At 38.4% G+C, this 20,889-nt stretch overlaps 3 protein-coding genes across 3 annotated transcripts in view; all 3 read right to left on the reverse strand.

The window, feature by feature from the left end:
- The window catches only part of LOC148102841 (polymeric immunoglobulin receptor-like), a 5,491-nt gene extending 4,146 nt beyond the window's left edge, over positions 1-1,345 (reverse strand). Inside the window, exons 1-4 of the mRNA XM_087841089.1 lie at positions 1,255-1,345; positions 707-1,009; positions 264-563; positions 1-174 (exon numbers count right to left, since the gene is read on the reverse strand). The exon at positions 1-174 is cut by the window's left edge and continues 141 nt beyond it. Of these exons, the coding sequence (XP_087697215.1) occupies positions 1-174; positions 264-563; positions 707-1,009; positions 1,255-1,294 (817 nt within the window). The 5' untranslated portion in view covers positions 1,295-1,345. The remainder of the gene's footprint in view (positions 175-263; positions 564-706; positions 1,010-1,254) is intronic.
- A 2,069-nt stretch (positions 1,346-3,414) lies between these two features.
- Positions 3,415-9,159, reverse strand: LOC148102842 (polymeric immunoglobulin receptor-like). Its single transcript, XM_087841217.1, has 5 exons — positions 9,150-9,159; positions 7,954-8,052; positions 5,421-5,729; positions 5,009-5,314; positions 3,415-3,593 (listed from the first exon to the last, which is right to left on the reverse strand). Exons 1-5 carry the CDS (start codon positions 9,157-9,159, stop codon positions 3,415-3,417), a joined length of 903 nt encoding a protein of 300 aa, XP_087697343.1.
- LOC118455619 (polymeric immunoglobulin receptor-like) lies at positions 7,224-15,881 on the reverse strand. The gene is made up of 9 exons (XM_087841218.1): positions 15,848-15,881; positions 14,886-15,197; positions 14,296-14,595; positions 13,898-14,206; positions 11,016-11,060; positions 10,809-10,889; positions 10,317-10,372; positions 9,442-9,757; positions 7,224-8,052 (listed from the first exon to the last, which is right to left on the reverse strand). Exons 1-8 carry the CDS (start codon positions 15,879-15,881, stop codon positions 9,443-9,445), a joined length of 1,452 nt encoding a protein of 483 aa, XP_087697344.1. The 3' UTR covers positions 7,224-8,052; position 9,442.
- Between the last annotated feature and the right edge of the window lie 5,008 nt (positions 15,882-20,889).

The raw sequence follows: 20,889 nt of genomic DNA on the forward strand, positions 1-20,889 counted from the left end.
TCTTTTTCATTATAAACCTCTGTTTCACGTCAGGCTCTGTGGTGGTTACTAGCTGTGTGCACACAGTTGAATCTTCTCCTTTGCAGAGGAATTTTATACATGAGGAGACATTCTGGTTGTAGTTGCACTGGTATGTGAAGTTCTGCCCAATAGTTTGTGTTACAGGTTGAATATCTGAAGACAAAAAGACAAATATTTGCCTTCAGCTTATCAGCCAGCTTTTATCATTTAAACCTGTGATACTGAACATGTGGAATACTCACCTATAACTTTCAGGTGTACATATGTGTGTGAATATCTGTAACTTCCATCACTTGATTCCACTCCACACACATAATCACCAGCATCCTGTGAGGCCACATGACTGATGGAAATGTTTAAGGCACGGCTGCTGCCTGTGAGAGTAAACTTCCCTTTTGTTGATAAAATGTTCTCACAGGTATAATGGTTCTTTTTACAGAAGAACTTTGTGTGGGACTTGTAAACATCTGGATAATCACATGTGATGATGCTGTTCGCTGTTTTGTACACGCTGAGAAATGTTGGCGGGCAGTTTACATGCTCTGTAAACAAATCAGAGAAATAAAGTATTTAAAATTTAGCTCCATAGGCAGTGACTTTAAATTGATGAGGACTCGCAGACTATGGAAATTGATTAATATTTCATTATTATTATTATTATTTGAACAGATGTCACATTTCTTACCAGTCTCCAGTTTTCCTTCCTGTTTGTCAGATGAGTTCGATCTTTGGAAAACACACCTGTACTCTCCAAACTCTCGCTCTTTAACATGTCTTATTGCAACCCTGAGATTTTTATTTTTTGTATCATGGTAGAGGAAAAGTCTGCCATTATCTTCCCACACGTCCTTCTCAGAGCTTCGTACAGGTGTTCCACTGGAAAGAACTACTTCAATGTACTGATATTTGTTATTTGTTTCAGGATATTTGCAGGTGATTTCAGCCCATCGATGCTGACACGCTCTCACTTCAGATTCAGCCTCACAACCTGAAAATGAAAGAAAATAAGCTGCTATGCTTACAAGCCTTTTCTGAGTTTGTGAGCCTCGAGCTTTGTGTAATCATAGATGATTTTTGTATTACCGTAGAATTTTACACATAGTTTTATACAAACAGATTAAAAAAGGTCAAACTAGAACAAAATGTGTTGAAAAAAAACTTTATATACCAGTAATATAATAATTAATATACAAGTCTGTTATCACTGTAAGCAACTGTTAGTAATCGTATTACCTGTGGTCAGAGAGAGGATGAGTAGGAGCAGTAACTTCATTATACTGGTTTTGAAGCTTTATGTCTTCGTTGTTTGTCTCCAGTCTGTTGCTTGGCAGTTTTGTTTGCTGATTTTCAGCTTTTGTGGCCAGAATTTTTCACGCCTACCGTTCTAACCACCCCTCCCTCTTCCTCTCATGGCCCATTCACCACCGCCACCTCTGACAAACACAAACACAACTTTTTGCATTAAACAGGAAATAAGTGGCTTGTTTGGGTGTGAAAGGGCGGTTTGGTAGAAGCATGTGACTGAACATCAGAAATCACTTAATAATTCTATAATAAAAACTAGGAATGGAATCAGTTATAAGTAAATGAATCTCTTTACACTGCAGACTGAAATGTTTTAGGTTTTAAGGGCAGGAGTATCCAGATCTTTTTCATGTTTTTATGAGGATAATAGTACGTTTAATGTACCATTATCCTCACACCCACAGACCTGTTGTTGTGTTCCTCTTCGCAGATGTTTTGGTCGCCGCGACTCGGAAGTGTTCCTGTTCCTGTGGTGTTCCAGCCACACCTGCTCATCACCTGCAGCCAGCTGTAGCAGATTACTCTCATCAGGAGCAACCAAACCCATGTGGAAAAGAAATAGAAAAACCTTATAAAAGACTTGCATAAGATGTGGCCTACTTCCAGTGTTGGGAAGGTTACTTTTAAAATGTATTCCATTACAGAATACAGAATACATGCCCCAAAATGTATTCTGTAACGTATTCCGTTACGTTACTCAATGAGAGTAACGTAGTCTGAATACTTTGGATTACTTAATATATTATCATGCTGTTTACAACTACATGAATGTACTATTGCTGTGATTTATTACTGTTACTGAAGGTCCGCGGCTCCGAACCGTAGTAAAGGGACCTCTGGCTAATACGGTGGGGGGTTCTGTGTCGGCTCGTAGCTGAAAACTAGCTTTACTTTGTTGTCTGGGTCAACTTTGCTAGCAGAGACAGAGAGAGGCGTTGAAAGGCTGCTCCAACAGAACTTATTGTTTTTGGAGGAAAACAGGAACACGGTGTACAGTCGAGTCTTAATAGCTTACTTACAACTGGGCTCGTCAGGCACTCTTCTTGGCTGCAGTGGTTATTATTATATTTACATGCTTCCAGCTCCCGTTTTTGCTCGATGACAGCTCGTACTTTTCCTTTTTCTCCCTCCCTCGCTCACAGACACATAACGTGTATGGCAGTCCATTCTCCCTGCAGCACGGACTACACTGCCTATGATGCTACATTCTTTAGAGCTATGCCTGTAGCATTCTGCCTATTAGCTTAGCACAACAACAACAACAACAAGCTCTCTCACCCAGAGAGAGCGTCACCCTGTAACCATGGCAACCGTAACGCTGCCGCCTGGAACAACAGAACGTAGCTGTCAAACAAAACCCAAACAGTCCTGACCCGCCACAATATGAAACAGGGAAGTACCGCCGTGTAATCCATTTATTTCAACAAAGTAACTGTATTCTAAATACCACCTTTTTAAACGGTAACTGTAACGGAATACAGTTACTCATATTTTGTATTTTAAATACGTAACGGCGGTACATGTATTCCGTTACTCCCCAACACTGTCTGTAGTGGAATACATTTTAAAAGTAACCTTCCCAACACTGGTTATGCTGAGTTGGTTATGTCTAAGCTAAGACAGTAAACTAAAAACTAATGACATTGAGCTGTGATTGCAGATGAATGAACGAGGTTGTTCCTGATCAGTGACATGCTGTCAACAGCGCCTCCTTCATGTGAACATGCTGACACCTAGACTGGAAAAGTGAAGCCAGATAAAGAAAAGAGATCCTGTGTACGGTGAACTTCAGATGAACACACTGGGAAGAAAACGAGGTTTTGATCTTGTTTGCTGCAGAAGTGTTGCACAGTAAAACTACACCGCACACCAGCAAGACATAAAAAAAGCAACATTTCCACACAAACCTCTTTGGTACGGCATGCTGCTGCACCATTTCCTCTGTTTTTTGAACGTGAAAATCCTGTTAAACAGAAAACAAAGACAGCAAAACATAAACGAGCAGTTTATGTTTTGGATTTAAGTGGACATTTACAAAGATTATCAGCTTTAATGAAGAAATGTCTGCATACTTTTGCTGCTGTGTTTTTAGACATCATCGGTGTGAGATAAGGAAGTCCATGAATGTGGTTTGTGGGTACAAATGAGCATATCTAGTAATGTTGTGCAAACAAACAGGAACTTATGTTTATAGATTAGGATCATCAGTATCACAAAAAGCAGCACAGCCACACAGACGATCACAGAAAAGATGGCCTCAGAGACGCCTCGCAAATAAAACAGAAACATATTCAGCATCAGTTAAAAAGAAAACGTTTGTGACGCTCACATTTCTATGCTGAGGAATTTAAAGTGAATTTTACTTAAATGAAAAAGTAAAAGTACTCTCTCACCACGTCTCCCAACACTGCCTACTTCATATAGTGAATCATATAAGGCTCATATGATTTACTCATGAAAGTGGCCACTTTCTCATTACTTTCATATATTGTTTTAGGAAGTATCCAAAACATAAAAGTTTCATTTATATAATTTTCAAGGGATCTTATATCTGTTTTCAATCTTATATGCTGCTTTTCATACAAGTTTCACACAAGACAGATACAAACTTTATAAGATTTATATATATCTTTTCCATATGGGTAAGAGTGTGGCTGAGCTCCAGGCAGTGCAGGATTCTTGAGTGAATCCGTTAAGTACAACCGTCGACTTATATGTTTCAATGAGTAAAGACCTCGCTATCAATTGTAGATTACCTGCTGAACTGTGTGTGTGTTTGTGTCACCAGGAGTCAGAGCGGAGCGTCTTACCACAGAGAGAAGTCACCGGTTGGATTTGGGGTTTTGGAGTAGCCATCTTTTCATCTTTAGGAATATTTGCACTGTTAGAGTGAATTGTTAAATGTTGCCATTATTGTACTTAAATTTGTTTGCTGTTGGCTTTCAGCCCCGACCGTGTCCGTGCCGTCGGGTGAGAAAGGCGACATCTCACTGATTCTGATCCGTCGGCGGTCCGCACTTTGTGTTTACGTCTTTGTGCAGAATCCGTGTATCTGCTCTCATTTACTGTTTAAGTTGTTTGGTGGTTGTTGAAATTTTGTGAGGTTTAACCTGAGATTCTGGTGTTTCAGGCAAAATAAATTTATATTAAAAAATCGATTCAGGATTTTAATGAATCGATATCACGTTATCCAAGCTATAATCGATTTTAATCGATAAATCAATTATCAAAACCCACCCCTAGTACAGATCATCCCAATTTGCGCTTAGTATTTCATTATTACATTTATAGTATTATAGTGTTTCTCAGGATTAATGAACAGATATTTGCGTGTTGCATTCATACAGTTCAAAAATGCAGCTTGCTAGCATTAACTAATATTTTTGCACAATCAGATTATGTAAATATCACCTCTGGTTTCAAAAAACAACCTGATGGTGTCCAAAATCCAAACATTCAGACTTTTAAAAGTTTAGAAAGAAACAGACGGCAGGTCAGTGGATATATTCATCTTTCATGTTAGGGAAAACTACAGTTAAAACTACCGTTTAAATAAGTTTTAAGACTTCCTGTCATGGAACTCCTTTTGTGGTTTACTGTACATCTCAAAGTGGCTGCTTTCATGGATAGCCCTTACTAAATTATTATAATAATTTGAAATAATATAAAAATCATGACTCACCTACAGTCAGGAACAATCTGCCAAAGAAAACGTTGCTTGTTTGGTTGTCGGTGCTTTCTGCTCCACACCAGTATGTCCCACTGTCATTTAATGTTATTTCTCTCACTGTTATAGTCATTTTGTTCTTTATATTATCGTCATTCATGGAAAACCTATTTATATAAGGCTCTCTGGTGTTTATGAGAGGCTTACATATAGATGGATCTTCTCCCTTACAGAAACATTTTGTAAGTGAGGAGATAGCCTGGTTGTATTTACACCAGTAGATGACAGTCTTTCCAACAGCGGCTGATTTTTCTATTGCAGCTATAGAAGTAGAAAAAAAAGCATGAACATTAGTCAACATGCAAACTGTGAGACTTGCTTTCATGTATTATTTGAACTTCAGAAGCTGAAAATGGTTTATACTCACATAGAACTTTGAGATTTACTTGTTTGAGTGAAAATCTTCCATCATTTGATACCACTGCGCACCAGTAAACACCAGAATCCCATGAAGACACATGACTGATAGAGGTGCTGAAGCCATGGCTGGTGTTTGTGAGAATGAATAATCCTTTCGACTTTAGAGGATAAGCTGTTGATAAAATATCTTCACAGGTGAAATTGTTCTTTCTACAGAACAACGTGACCTCAGACTTGTAATCACCTCCAGGAAAGTCACATGTTTTAGCTTTTTTGTACAAAATGAGATTTATTGTTCCTTGGCAGTTTTCAAGCTCTGTAAACAAAACAGTGAAATCAAATATTTATTCATCTTATAAGGACTCAAAATGTTTCTTTCTGTCATGGTCATGGGTCCTTTTGACCCAGCGTTTTGTGTTTTCTATTAGTGTGATTGTTGGTTCTGTTCTTCCTCTGTTTAGTGTTTACTCTGTTCTGCCCGTGTGTTCCTGTATCAAGTCCGCGTTTCTTAGTTTGTGTCCTTTCATGTGTAAGTTCCTGTTTTATTGTGAAGGTCTGCGTCTTATGTGAGTGTTTTCAGTTTGCCTCCCTAGTCTCGTCACGTTAATCGCTCTCTGTTGTGTCCCCCACCTGTGTGTAATCTCCGTTGCTGTGTCCCAATTCAGGGTCTGCACACTTGAAGTACGCATTTTAAGTGCGATTACGTCACCGCCACGCGACGACGGCTGTCCCAATTCGAAGTGTACTTCAAATGCATACTCCAAATGCGCCGTTGATTTCCCCAAATATCAAACGTGGTCCGGTGCACGCTTCGTGGTCCCATATATCCCACAATTCATAGCGCGGCGGTGGGTGTGGATAATTTTGCCGCAAAATACGGCAGAAGGGAGCGGCCGAAAAGTGAACTGTAAAAAGTAAGTACTGAATATGACGTCACTTATTCATGTGCGAATGTTTAATAATGAAGAACATTAAAACATTGCTGTTGGCCACATGTCGGCAAAGTTATGTGACATTAGTGATGTTTGTACTTTCAGCATATATATGTATATATATGTATATATATATATATATATATCATAATAATCTGACTACTATAATATTGGCCATGATATATTTACATTACCACAGTGAGATGACTTTAGTCTCATGAACAACATTAGCTAATTGTTATTTACTAGCTAATCTTAAATGACTGTTCAATACAGAAATGAAGCCCAACAATCATGTTTTACGGTCCTGTGGTCTCAGCCTCAGATACTCAACTAATCAAAGTGATGTCATGACAAAAATGAATGACCAACAAAACATTTTTTTTGTCATTTATGTCACACAATCTCGCGTTTCTCGCGGTTAGTATCATGGTTGTAGTAGCTATTATAGAAAACTGTAACTATATTCCAAAAATTATAGTACTACTAAAGCCAGTTTCCTCATCTACCTGCTTACATCTTTCCTTAAATTTCAAACTAATTTTGAAGAACTTTTTTCCATCTAGATCCACAAACGGCATTTTAATTTAACTGCTGATTGCTGTGCAACTCCAACATGGCAACCCCCCCAAAAAAAACAGCCCTGGCATTTTTGGTCCAGACGGCTCATCATACTTATATATGTCCTGTATATATTTCATTTTGTTTGATTATAGATATTAAAAACAGGTTTGAATCAGGTTGGTACAGTTGATGTTAGTTCCTACTTGTATCACCCTAAATAATAGGAGTGATGATTTCTAAAGGTGTATAAACTGACATGTGTTTTCTTACTGGTGTCAGATTAAAATGAATACACAACAACATTTTATTTAGGCAATAGTTTATTTACAAGAAGCAGGAATAGAAAAAACATTGAAAGTTTCAGATGTATTGTACAAGTGAAGATGTGTTGGAAGTTAATCTGGTTCTAGATAATGGCTCTTTACTGCAGGTGGCATTAGTGGACTGGACTTCACTCCGTCTCAGTACAGATAATGTATACTGTATGCTTTAGCTGCAAGGTTAGCGACTCTCAAATAACACTGGAGTGAGAACAATATGTGGGGAAAAGGAGACAAGAACATTTTCTCACTGCTTTATCTATATTTGCTTGCTGCCACTTTCCCATCAACCTTATGGATGGAAATATCACCAGTTTTATTTTTGCTTAAAACAATGAGATGAACAGCTTGCTGTGTTTAAACTAACCTCAAATGTCCTGAAAAGTTGCGCCCACAGCACATCTCTCTCATTCTTACCAGTAAAAAACATACCAAGTAATCTGAACCTCTCGAGGTTTGTCTGTGTTCCCTGTAAAATGCAAATCATTCAAGACAAATGCTAAAATGGTTTGTGAATTTTTCATATATACGGTCTGTGGGTTTGTTAAAAAGATACCAGGGATGTGTCAGAGAGGAGATTAAGCACTCAAATAATGTCTCAAAAGCATTTCAATAAGGAGAGTTCGTTTAAAACAACATGATTTACTGAGACAGAGAAATTATTGTATTTGGCAGTCAGACTCCATCAACCCATCATGGCAGAGCACAATCCCAGCAGTGATACGTCTAGACGCCGGTGGTGGTGAGGATGAAGACTGAGGTTTGGATGGCTCCAGCTGAGGTGTGTTTGAGGTTGACAGGGGTGGATTGCATGAGTGAGAGTCTGAAAGGGAGAATGACGGAGAGTACAGATTTAAACCAGTGGAGGCTCAGCGTCCTGATGTCATTTTATTAAAAATGATGCTGCTTAATTCAGTTTGACTGACTCCTAGACCACGTTTTGACTTCCTATTGGTGGAGTGTCACAGGTAAAATAGTCCACCAATAGTTCTCCTTCTAGGTAAAGGCTTACCACTGGGGTGGCTGTGGCTTAGGTGGTAGAGCAGATCAGCCAAGGATCAGAAGGTAGGTGGTTCGATCCTTGGCTTCCCCAGTCTGCGTGTCAAGTATCCTTGGGCAAGATACTAACTCAAGTCACCTTTCTCACTCACTATGTGTTAACAGTCCTCTCTGCATTGAATCATATCTGTTATTAATCTCTGTCTCTCTTCCACAGCATGTCTTTATCCTGTCTTCCTTCTCTCACCCCAACCAATCGCAGCAGATGGCCCCGCCCCTCCCTGAGCCTGGTTCTGCCGGAGGTTTCTTCCTGTTAAAAGGGAGTTTTTCCTTCCCACTGTCACCAAAGTGCTGCTCATAGGGGGTCATATGATTCTTGGGTTTTTCTCTGTATCTATGAAGCGCCTTGAGGCGACTTTTGTTGTGATTTGGCGCTATATAAATAAAATTGAATTGAATTGAATTGAACCCCAAGTTGCCCTCCGATGCGTTCATCGGAGTGTGAATGTGTGTGAATGCAGGTTAGTTTGCACTTGTGTATAGAAGTGCTTGTATGAGTGGGTGTGAATGCGTGAATAAGGCATGTGGTTTGAGTACTCCGGGAGAGTACAAAAGTGCTATATAAGAATCAGACCATTTACCATTGGTACAACAATAAAATATATAGTTTTTTTTCATAAACTCTGACTTTATGCAACACTAACATTATCAAGGCTTTCTTGCTGAATATGGAGTCTTTTAAGTTAAACATAACCACGCAGAGAATAAAGACATTTCCAGTTTGATTTGAAAATAGATTTCCTTTCAAATCTTGGATTTAAACTATTTTTATCATTTCCAAATATCACAAGATTCCACTAAGAAATGTGAGAACTGTGATCATAGAAATATTACAAAATTGTGTGAATCCTATCACTATACCAGCATCCATGAAAGCACAAGGACAAACAAGAAACGCATGCAAGCAGATTCATATTTTGTAACCAAAAACATCTCAAGGAAGGAAATGTAGAGAGAATTTATCTACGCAACAGAACCGCAAGTTTCATCTTATCAGACTGGTTTCAAAACATGTCGAGCTCTACGTCAGCACACTTCCTTTTCAGTTTGTTGCCAACATTTTGATACACTTGTTTTGCACCTCTTCATTTTTTTTATTACTATACACAATTTGACATAAATGAGTCAATGTATTTCATATTTCTTCACAGACCTTATTTCTGTTTTGGCTTCAACTTGTCGACTTTTGAGTAGAGAGGCTCCTGTGGAGGTCTGAGTGGGTGTGTGGCAGTCGACGTAGTCAGACTCGTGCTGTGCTTCACAGTCGAATATTTGCAGGCCGATGAGCTGGGCGTGAGGATCAGTGTCTCAGCAGCAGCTATGTCAGAGCTGATCGGAAAGTTGATGGTGGAGTAATGGAGTGAGGCGGGATGGTTTGTAGGATGATCGACGGTGAGATAAACTGTGTTTGTGGCATTTTCTGAGCCTGGACTCTGGAAATGCTCCTCTATTTCTTCATAGATATTGTCCTTGCCAGAAAGAGGAGAAGAAATGACAGTTTGAGCTGTTTATATTTGATCTGATGAGGTTTATCATCAATCATTATCTGTACATCTTGAAATTCAAATTGGTGTTGCTAAAACTGTTAAGCAATGCTTAGTTCAGAACGCTGGCAAATAAAATGATATGAAAATGGCCAAAAAAGCGAAACCAGGGATTTCTAATCATGTATCCATTAAATCAGTTCTCTATTTTTTTACTTGGGAGAGCTTTCAATCAGTCAGTGTTAGCAGGTACACTCTGCTGATGATGTGGCGGTGACTCTACTTTCATGTGTATTCTGGTTGCTGTTGTTGCTGCAGGGTGCTGTTGTTGCTAGGAAACTGCTAATTCCCTGGACGCAGTGGACTAGAGAGGTGTCAGTGACCCCCCTGGCAACCACAGGTCTTTAGTAAAAAAATATGCATTGACTGATTGGTTGGCACGTGGTTGCTGGCAGCCAAGTATATGGTCCTGCATCAGAAAGCTCCCTGTGATTGCGTGGATCATAGCACAGTCACAGTCACACATAGTGCACCATTCTCTCACCTCTTTGATATTCTGTGCTGTTGCTTCACTTCCTGTATCCTTTGAACGTGAAAGGCCTGAGAAATCAAAAAGAAACAGAACAACGTAGATTCATTTCAACTTAACTAGCTCTTCATTTGACATCTGTCAGGATCCAGTGTGTGTGTTGCTGTTTGGCATATTTTTCCACAATGCGCTCCGGAAGCTCCGATTCTCACATCCAGCTTCCCTCAACTACGGCTCATCTCTAGTAATAACCTGTCAGTATTTAAGGACCAGCTGATACCTTCACTTTCCGCCAGATTGTTAGTACCACTATAGTGCTGGTCGGCCTCCTCTGTCACTGGTCCTTCTCGCCAACTTTTTACCTGCTAGAAACTAACCACCGTCTTCTGCTGCTCACTCCGTCTTGACGTCTTAGATCTGGAAATCTCACCTGGTCACGGCAACTTTCTGCCAGATGTATGATTAGATATCGGTGTAAAAATGAAGGTAAGTGATAAATGAACTTACGTTTGTAAATAAGGATCAAAACTATGACAACCATCAGCAGCACTAGCAGCAGAAAAGCCATACAGACGATCAACACGACACCTGCCTCAGAAAAAACAAAAAGAGTCAGGATGACTGGAAACTGATTCACATGCAATCATCACACAACACTGTCGTGACGTCATGAAAATGTTTGTTTTCTGCGAGATAGTAAATGTGCACTCTCACCAAATTTGTTCTCATGTGGATGTGGACTACTTTGTGGTGTCGGACCTTGAAGAAAAGGAGAGTGTTCAGAAAGTCGTATCTTATATAACTGAAACAACTGATGTTAATATGCAAAACACACAATTTTGAATATTAAGTCTTATTCCTTTAAGAAAAAGCTCAAACGATGAGAATCTGTTTGAGTTTTTTGTTTGTTTTGAGACAGAAATATTTTGAAATCATTTTTCACATCCTGCACAGCAACATATCGTCAAAGGTTCAGCAGTGCAGACATTACACATTATAATAACTTCTCTAAACTAAATTCTTCTGTTGCAGTAAAGCGAGTTACAGAGAGTTTCAGATATCGTGCAGATTAAACTTAAAGATGTTTAAGGCTGATGGACTCTAGGACTTGTTGTAATAAACTAAAAGCTAGACTAGTGCCCTCCCCAGGTGAAAACACTGACGCTGTGAACATGTTATATGTTTTCCTTGAATATTAAGATACGGAGCCAGGCAGGGGACATGGGAGAAAAAAAAATTAAGACTGACTTTTGCGAGATCTCGCAAAACAAACTCGGGATCTCGCAAAACTTTTGCGAGATCTCGCAAAACAAACTCGGGATCTCGCAAAACTTTTGCGAGATCTCGCAAAACAAACTCGGGACCTTGCAAAAGTTTTGCGAGATCTCGCAAAAGTTTTAGCCGCATTCTTCCCATTAGCTTGAAGCTAACGGGAGGTCGGGAGGTCGAGACCTCCCGTTCGAGACCTACTACAGCCGGGAGGAACACCGCTTTCCCGGCACATCGTGCCTCGACCTCCCGGTCGGCTTCGAGCCAGCGTCTGAAGAATGCGGCTAAAACGTTTGCGAGATCTCGCAAAAGTTTTGCGAGGTCTCGCAAAAGTTTTAGCCGCATTCTTCCCATTAGCTTGAAGCTAACGGGAGGTCGGGAGGTCGAGACCTCCCGTTCGAGACCTACTACAGCCGGGAGGAACACCGCTTTCCCGGCACATCGTGCCTCGACCTCCCGGTCGGCTTCGAGCCAGCGTCTGAAGAATGCGGCTAAAACGTTTGCGAGATCTCGCAAAAGTTTTGCGAGATCCCGAGTTTGTTTTGCGAGATCTCGCAAAAGTTTTGCGAGATCCCGAGTTTGTTTTGCGACATCCCGAGTCCGTCTTAATTTTTTTTTCTCCCATGTCCCCTGCGAGGCTCCGTATTAAGAAGACTGCACTGTGGGGGAAAAGTTTTTCTAAAAAGTATTGTGCTCTGAGATTTCCCCTTCATATTAAATATATATAGGAAAGTGAATGTTCATCAAGATAAACCTGTAAATATTCACGTCACACCTCTGCAGGTGGTGAAGGTCAAGGTCAAATTTATTTATATAGCACATTTCAAAAAGCCGATGCTGCACAAAGTGCTTAACAATATAAAAATGGCATTAAAAAGCAACAATGTAATACAATAATAACAATAAAAACAGTAATAGGACAGTAAAAGAATTAAAACAATAACTAAACTAATTCAAAGAAGACCAAAATACTTGGGTCATAGTGTGTTAAAAGCCAGGGCATAGAAATGTGTCTTTAGTAATGATTTAAATTGCTCCAGTGTTTGTGCAGATCTAATATTTAAGGGGAGACTATTCCAAAGTCTGGGACCTGCCACAGAGAAGGATCTATCACCACGAGATTTGAGGTTAGTCCGTGGGATGGACAGCATTAGTTAGGTGGTGAAGGTGGTGCAGGAAGACTGAAGCATAAACAGCAACAGCCTCAGAGGTTATTACATTCATACAGTGAACTTTGTCAAGTGCTTTTGCAGAATAGACTTTTGCAGACTTTGTAACCGATGCAAATGATGCACAGGAATTATTCTTTGTTACTCACCTATTAATTAATCTCTTGACCTCACTTTCACTAGTTCTGATCCAGACCTTTCAGTAGCATTTGAGGTGTGACTGAACAGACTTGTACAGCCTGCTATGTGGTGCACGCCATGCAGCTAATAGAATGCTAGCATTAGCAGTCTGTTAAACTGCTAATAAGCAGATGTGTTTCTGTGTGTTTCACTGTTACACTGTACGGAACGCAGAACATGGTGGCACCCGAAACCTTATCAGTCAGACTTCAAAAGTCTAGAAACCAATGTATGTTTTTAATACACAGTTTCTGGTGTCGATCATTATCGATAATATTGATGTTAAATAATTAACTAAAGGTCTCGACTGCACTTTTAAGTATAAGTTAGTCGGGGTGGGACATCAACCTTTTAAAATGATGTCATATTTTAAGGAAATTTGGGATATTTCTGATGATATGTTAGAGAAAAGGGAAAATTTCATCATCTGCTTGCAGCTTGTAGGCTGCATATTAGGGCAAATATAATTAGGACATTTTTCACTTTTCCCAAGGATTTGCTATCACTGATGACACAATATTGGGAAAGGAGGACTTATGTGGTGATGCAACATAAGACAAATGCAAAGACAAAAGTGTCCTAGCTTAAGTATAACATTTAAAATGCTGGTATTTTGTTACTAAACCTTGCCTGCACAGGACTGTCACACAGTAAAATTTAAAAGAAACTTTTATTTATTTATGTTGTTTTTTAACCAGTACCTTAAAGCCTTTCTTAATTTCTATCCATTGTTATGTGCACTAGGGAAACTAAAGACGTGATGTTGTTATATCACAAAACATTACCCTGCTATTGCTGTTAATTATGATTGTAGCATAGCCCTAATATTCCACTTATAGTCCAGGAGAAAACAGTCTGTGTTACCTCACATTTCCTTTTGATTTCTGACTGACGACGAGCAAATGTCTTAAAAAGTGACATATTTTCTTTGAAAAGTTGATCTCGACAGTCACCCACACAACAAACAGCACAACTTACCTACAGTCAAATTAAATCCATCAAAGAAGTCGTCACGTGTTTCATTGTGTTTGTGAGGGACTCTCGCTCCACACCAGTATATCCCACTATCGTTTGCTGTTACTTCTCTCACTGTAATGGTGATACTCCCGTTGTTCTTTTTCATTATAAACCTCTGTTTCACGTCAGGCTCTGTGGTGGTTACTAGCTGTTTGCACACAGTTGAATCTTCTCCTTTGCAGAGGAATTTTATACATAAGGAGACATCCTGGTTGTAGTTGCACTGGTATGTGAAGTTCTGCCCAATAGTTTGTGTTACAGGTTGAATATCTGAAGACAAAAAGACAAATATTTGCCTTCAGCTTATCAGCCAGCTTTTATCATTTAAACCTGTGAGACTGAACATGTGGAATACTCACCTATAACTTTCAGGTGTACATATGTGTGTGAATATCTGTAACTTCCATTACTTGATTCCACTCCACACACATAATCACCAGCATCCTGTGAGGTCACCTGACTGATGGAAATGTTTAAGGCACGGCTGCTGCCTGTGAGAGTAAACTTCCCTTTTGTTGATAAAATGTTCTCACAGGTATAATGGTTCTTTTTACAGAAGAACTTTGTGTGGGACTTGTAAACATCTGGATAATCACATGTGATGGTGCTGTTCGCTGTTCTGTACACGCTGAGAAATTTTGGCGGGCAGTTTACATGCTCTGTAAACAAATCAGAGAATTAAAGCAGTTTATTTTAAGGACTCGTCGTGTTTCTTTTATGTTCAGGTGACTTTTTGAAATGTCCTTGGCTGCATTACTTTGAATAGATGGGGACTCACTAACTGTGGAAATGTTTTAGAAAAGTTCGTACTGCAGCTCATGAGCCAGAAAAAAGTTCCCAGTGTTTCCTAAACTCCTCTTTTGTTCTGCATCGATTTTTTAATCAAATATTCTGATTTCCTGTGTGTGCCTCGTCTGGTGTCTGACACAATGATGATGATATTTCTTACCAGTCTCCAGTTTTCCTTCCTGTATGTCAGATGAGTTCGAGCTTTGGAAAAATGTACACCTGTACCTCCCTAAATCCCGCTCTATAACATGTCTTATTGCAACCCTGAGATTTTTATTTTTTGTATCATGGTAGAGGAAAAGTCTGCCTTTATCTTTATCTTCCCACATGTCCTTCTTAGAGCTTCGTACAGATGTTCTATTGGAAAGAACTACTTCAATGTCCTGATATTTGTTATTTGTTTCAGGATATTTGCAGGTGATTTCAGCCCATCGATGATGACACGCTCTCACTCCAGATTCAGCCTCACAACCTGAAAATGAAAAAAATCTCTTTGTAAGAATCTGGAGCTGCAGTCACGTAGTCAAAGTCAACATTAATTTCATGCATGTTTGTTCGTGAAATGTATGAGAGAAATACAATTTTTAACACTTCTTATACCACAAAGATATTTGTACACTAAGACCTGTTTTTGATTTGTTGCCTGGTTCATGAGGTCTCATCCATGTAACTATTTAAATTCAGTGTTTGTTGTAGCGACAGACTCAGGCTGCTATGTTCAGATGGTACGACCCGAGATTATCCAATCAGACGTTTACTTCCTAAAAGCTTTAATAAACAAGGCGGAAATGTGTTATGTAAAAGAAAACAAATGGTGCACATAATTAATGTTAACATTTTTAAGATGGTATATTTTATTAAAGTGCATGAGCACAATTTTAGTTTTTCTATTTATATATTATATATGATTAAAATGTGATTGTTTGCTTGAGTTGTAAAAACCTTTTTGCCATTTTTAAAATATATGAACAGACTTAAAAAGTAAGAAATTTAAAAAAAATAAAAAAATAAAAAAATAAAAAGCTTAAACTAATCCAAAAACACATAATCACCAGCAGCATATTTATTGTAATATAACATTCAGTAGTCTGTTGTATTAACAAGTGTTAGTTATCTTTTTACCTGTGAGTGAGACGATGAGTAGTAGCAGTAACATCACCGTGCTGCGTGTCGATGCTTCTTTAAGAGTCTGATGTATCCTCGGCTTGTTTGCTTTCACTGGTTTCTCTGAGACTCTCCAGGGTTGTATCTTGAATTTCACCCGTATGTGACTTAAAACTTTCTCGCCCCGCCTTCCTGTCTGTCCTTTTTAATTTTTTTCCTTAAACACAGCTCCTCCCTCTGTGTAACTTACTTCTTTTGATTGCCAGTAAACAGGAAATAAATGCTGTGTGCGTCAGTGTGAACGAGTTGGTGAAAATTTCCCTGGTTGAACTGGAAAGCTGATTTAGATACTTTTTACATGTTTTTATGGGCAGCATGAAAAATATGAAGCATTTCACATATTTAAGATTTTGTCAATTACTAGCTAAAAAAGTACAAATATGTTTTGGGAACAATTAATGAGCCATTTAAAGATACATTAAAATCAGTTTCAGTGTCTTATTATGTGTGCATTACAATTTAAAGTGCATTTACAAAAAAATGTAACTAAATCGAATATTTTTTCATGACCAAAACAAGAATTCAGTGTTGGGATGATTCAGACACTTAATGCTTTATAAAATGTCCCTCCTGGGATCATTAGATTGCACATTTGATTTAAAGAGAGAGAGAAACTGCAAGTTTGGACCTTTTTAGTGATCCAGCTCTGCAGATTTAAGACCTCTAGTTTTAAAAGCTGTTTTTAACTAAACTAAAAGAGTAGCTGGTTTTGCTTATTGGGCAATGATAGCTTACATCAACAGCTTCAGCTAGCTGTAATCTCAGAGATAATTTTGTACAAAAATAAAATCCTGCTTAGTTTCCCTTCATATCACAGACCCACTGGGGCTAAGACAAGAGTTTTTTTATTACCTCTTTTTTGAGATAATTTATACTCTACTCATATTCTACTCTTTTGTATTCTACTCTAAAAATCTGCCCTTTTTATGTTACGAAATCTATCCCTTTAGTCAGTTCACTATTCCTGTGGTTTATACTACACAGTACGTATATATTTATATACCTCATTACATTAGGTAGTCTCATTAGAGTTCAAAATCTCTTTGCATGTAGTAATTTATCTCAAACACACAAAATTAGCCTCCACCCTTCAGTATCAAACCACTTCCTCTGATGTTTTCTGTGGTTTACAAGAATGTTTCCTTTTACACGTACAGGTTACAGGGTTATTGGTTCTATGGCTAAAAGCATATTAAGTTAAAAACAAAGATAAAACGTGCATGATCACCATCGTTTCATTTAATGTACATCTCGCACCAGGGTCACGTGAAGCTTGCTGAGGCCACAGCGCATAACAGCGACTAACATTACTGCCTCAGTGACTGCAGACTTCCACACCTCTTCTCTCATTATCATCAGCAAACACCAGTAAAAAACTGCACCTGGAGCTTTGTGGTATTTCTGTGGCTGAACAGCTCCTGTAGGTGTAATGTGCACAAGACTTGTATTTGTTGTCCATATCGGTTAGCTCTCATGTTTTTGCAAAAATTGTTACTATCACAGTCTCTTAAAATATGTTTGTTTGTTGTCTTAATCCTTTAAGACCTACCATAGAACCAAGTCCGCCAGAGCTTATATTATATTTTTACATGCTGTGGAGCCATTTTTGGGAGCATTTCAAGTTGCTATACATCAATACAATCATTATAGTCCAAATTTTAATAATATGTCTGCATTAAGTGCATAGTAATTACATAAATTGCAAAAAAGTGCAATAAACTACAAAAAAATTGAAAATCGTTTTTTGCTTTTTTAACATATATTTCTAGTTAGAGAAATTTAAGAGGCTTATCCCTCAAAACTGTAAATACAAAAAAGTTGCACAAAATAGTTTCCCACCACAGGAAATTTATTTTGAGTGTCTCCATAGTTTTATTTTTGAAATACACCAATTTTTATACACTGCAGGAAAAACGAAAATAAATATTATAATGCAAATTTGCAAAAAAGCAGCATATGCATCAAAATAAACTATTTCCAGCAGTGCAATATGAGTCCTAAGCATCCCAGAAACGACACAGAAAGTCATAAAGTCAAAGATAACTTTTAAAAACACCAGTATAGGCTCATAAGGCCCTGATGGTAAAAAACTACATTTCCGCGAAAATGACATCACTTCCGGTTTCGGGCAGGTCATGGCGGACATGCGAAAGTTCGCTCTGACGTCTATTCCAACGTAGGAAGTGTTATGAACAGCTGATCGGATCAGCAAAGCGTGTTTCTGGAATATTATGTTTTTGTTCCTGCAAGTGCTTTTTATGCAGTTTTTGCAAAGCTATATGTGGAAGGAAACTGTGACAAGCTGATGGCATAAGATATAAGTACAACTTCTCTGGTTTCATATGCAAAAAAATTATTGCGCTAGCTTACTTGGTTGCAGAGCTACCGGGATTTAAAAATAGTTAGGCAAAACAGAGCGTGCTGCTCCGACCGGTTTTAAAGGGTTAAAGGAATATAACATGAAAGACAAAACAGTTCATTTATTTTTATTCATTTAATGCTATTTAATATCCACTCTCATGTCATCAACTTACAACAAAACCAGCAAACATTAATGAAACTTTAACACTACATGATCACAACTTTAGAAAAGCAAACAACACAAACTGCACAGTAGAGAGTTCCAGTCTCTAACATCCCAACAAATATCTATATTATTGCAATGAAGAAAGCAAATTCATGTTTGTATTCATGTTTGCATGTGCATTTTTATTGTTGTTTTTAATGTGTTTTTTACCAGTATACATTCAAAAATCACCCCTCCACCCCTGACCCCATGTTACTACTAGATCACTGTTGTAATGATAGAGGTGGGAATCACCATACATCCCACGATACGATATTATCACGATACTTAACGCACGATACAATATTATCACAATACTTAACGCACGATACAATATTATTGCAATTTTTTAAAATATTTTGCGATATTCAGATTCTGTACATAAAGGTAAACTTTATCAATATTCATTTTCTCTAATATCAAAGTCTCACACTCAGTCTTTCTCTCATTTCAGTTTTATTGTTGACAAACTGAACGGTTTGTATTACAGTCTAGTCCAACTTAACTGAATCAACCATCTGGTACAATTATAGCTATTCTGAACTGTGCAGTTTATGAAAACTATGCAGCCCCTTCAGCAACTGAAGAATTTGAAAGTAAATTAAAACAAAATATAATTTTACATTAAATAAAAAAGTTTTAAACTTAATTAAAATAAAACATGTCTTAAAATAAAATAAGTAAACTGTCATGTTTATTGCTGCCAAAAAAAAAGTTTAACACATTTGGATTCTTGCTCAGAAAAAGGATCAACATGCTCTGAAGTCAGATCATGTTCCAGTCCACAAAAACCTTTTTGTAACAATATATTGATTTCTGCTGTCCCTGTATCGATACATTATTAGCAAACAAAATATCTCGATACTACACAGTATCGATTTTTTCCCCCACCCCTAGTTAGCCTAAAATCAAAAAAAAGTCCAGTGGATAACAGTGTGATGATGGCATAACACAACACAACATGATTGTCACAAACAGGTCAAAACAGGATTCTTATTTCAGCCGAGCACACGGAGCGATTTACGTATCGTTTTTTATAGTTTTTTTTTTTTATAGCCACCTATAGCTTGCCCAGGTAACATCCAGGTGTTTCCAGGCCAGTCGAGAGATATAATCTCTACAGCATGTCCACCTCCTCCCGGTGGGAGGAGGTGGACATGCCCAGACCACCTGACCCAGGAGGTGCCCAGTAGAAGTTCAGAAGCCCGAACCACCTCAACAACTGGCTCCTTTCAATGTGAAGGAGCCAGCCACCCATCCTGATGGCTGACCTCTTCACCCTATCGCTAAGGGAGAGGCCAGCCGCCCTTCAGAGTGAGCTCATATTCGCTGCTTGCATCCACAATCTCATTCTTTCGGTCACCAGCCAAAGCTCGTGACCAGAGGTGAGGGTGGGGCCGTAGATCAACCAGTAAATTGAGAGTCGCTTTTACAATCAGGTCACTCTTCACCACGATGAAGCAGAGACATGTTTTTAGACTTCTCTCTATTGAAGCCATACATGTCACAGTGAAATGTTTGTCAAATGGTGTTAATGTGATCGTACCAGTGTGTCAGACAGAAGTGTACATTTATACATGTGGCATAGTAACAGTATCTTCATTAAGACATGGGAGCACTGGGCTTTGACACTGAGTATGTGATACAGGTGAGCTGCTGTGTGCCAGTTTTTGTATGGTTATATGTCATATTGTATTATTTAATTACTATTGAATTATTATCTTCTGCCAAAACAGTTTGGTTTAATGTGGGAAGTGGAGAAGCAGCACCTCAGTGTTGTTTCTGTTTTATAATAAAATGATAATAAAAGGCATTCTGCTTCTGAAGATCCTCTTGAGTGTTTTCATTTTTATTACAGGAATAACTACACGAGTCATCTGATATTTTACATATAAAATATCATCAAAACTAGATCTTTTAAATTAAAGTTGTTATTTCACCCACCGTACCAGCACTACAATAAAAACGAATCCCTTCTGTCTGCAGATTCTGAAACTGACAATTATAACTGCAAACTGTAAACATGAAATAACTTTATTGCCTCTAAAACTGAAAACGTTTTACAGAGTAGTGACAGACCTGATAACAACAGCAGTTATCATTATAAACAGGAATTATGAAAAGGGTGACGACATATCCTCCACTGTCCCCATGTTTTTTAGTTTCAGTCAGCCTACGTAAAGACAACAGGATGTGGATCACATTAACGTCACTGAGCAGCAAACACGTTAAAGCAGATCTAAGCACAAGATGAGGGCAACAATTTCCAAAATTATTTTGCCACCTCCACGGGACAAGAAACAGCTGTCCATCTGCATCTAAAGGTCAAAGGTCCCTCTTTGAGGATGCCAATGTTCACATTTTGGACAGAGAGGACAGATGGTTTGAAAGAGGAGTGAAAGAAGCATCTATGTCCACTGTGAGCGACCATCTT

This window comes from Neolamprologus brichardi, chromosome 5, assembly GCF_056152115.1.
Source record: "Neolamprologus brichardi isolate AB-2024 chromosome 5, ASM5615211v1, whole genome shotgun sequence".
Taxonomy (NCBI): domain Eukaryota; kingdom Metazoa; phylum Chordata; class Actinopteri; order Cichliformes; family Cichlidae; genus Neolamprologus; species Neolamprologus brichardi.

Coding starts and splice junctions, on each gene's coding strand:
- LOC118455619 (XM_087841218.1), bottom strand. CDS start 15,881: ATGTTACTGCTACTACTCATCGTCTCACTCACAG. Junction 15,198..15,847: donor ACTCATCGTCTCACTCACAG/GTAAAAAGATAA, acceptor TTTCATTTTCAG/GTTGTGAGGCTGAATCTGGA. Junction 9,758..10,316: donor CAGCACAGAATATCAAAGAG/GTGAGAGAATGG, acceptor CTTTCTGGCAAG/GACAATATCTATGAAGAAAT.
- LOC148102842 (XM_087841217.1), bottom strand. Junction 5,730..7,953: donor ACCACCACCGGCGTCTAGAC/GTATCACTGCTG, acceptor TTTTGTTTACAG/AGCTTGAAAACTGCCAAGGA. Junction 5,315..5,420: donor AGTAAATCTCAAAGTTCTAT/GTGAGTATAAAC, acceptor CTACTTCTATAG/CTGCAATAGAAAAATCAGCC.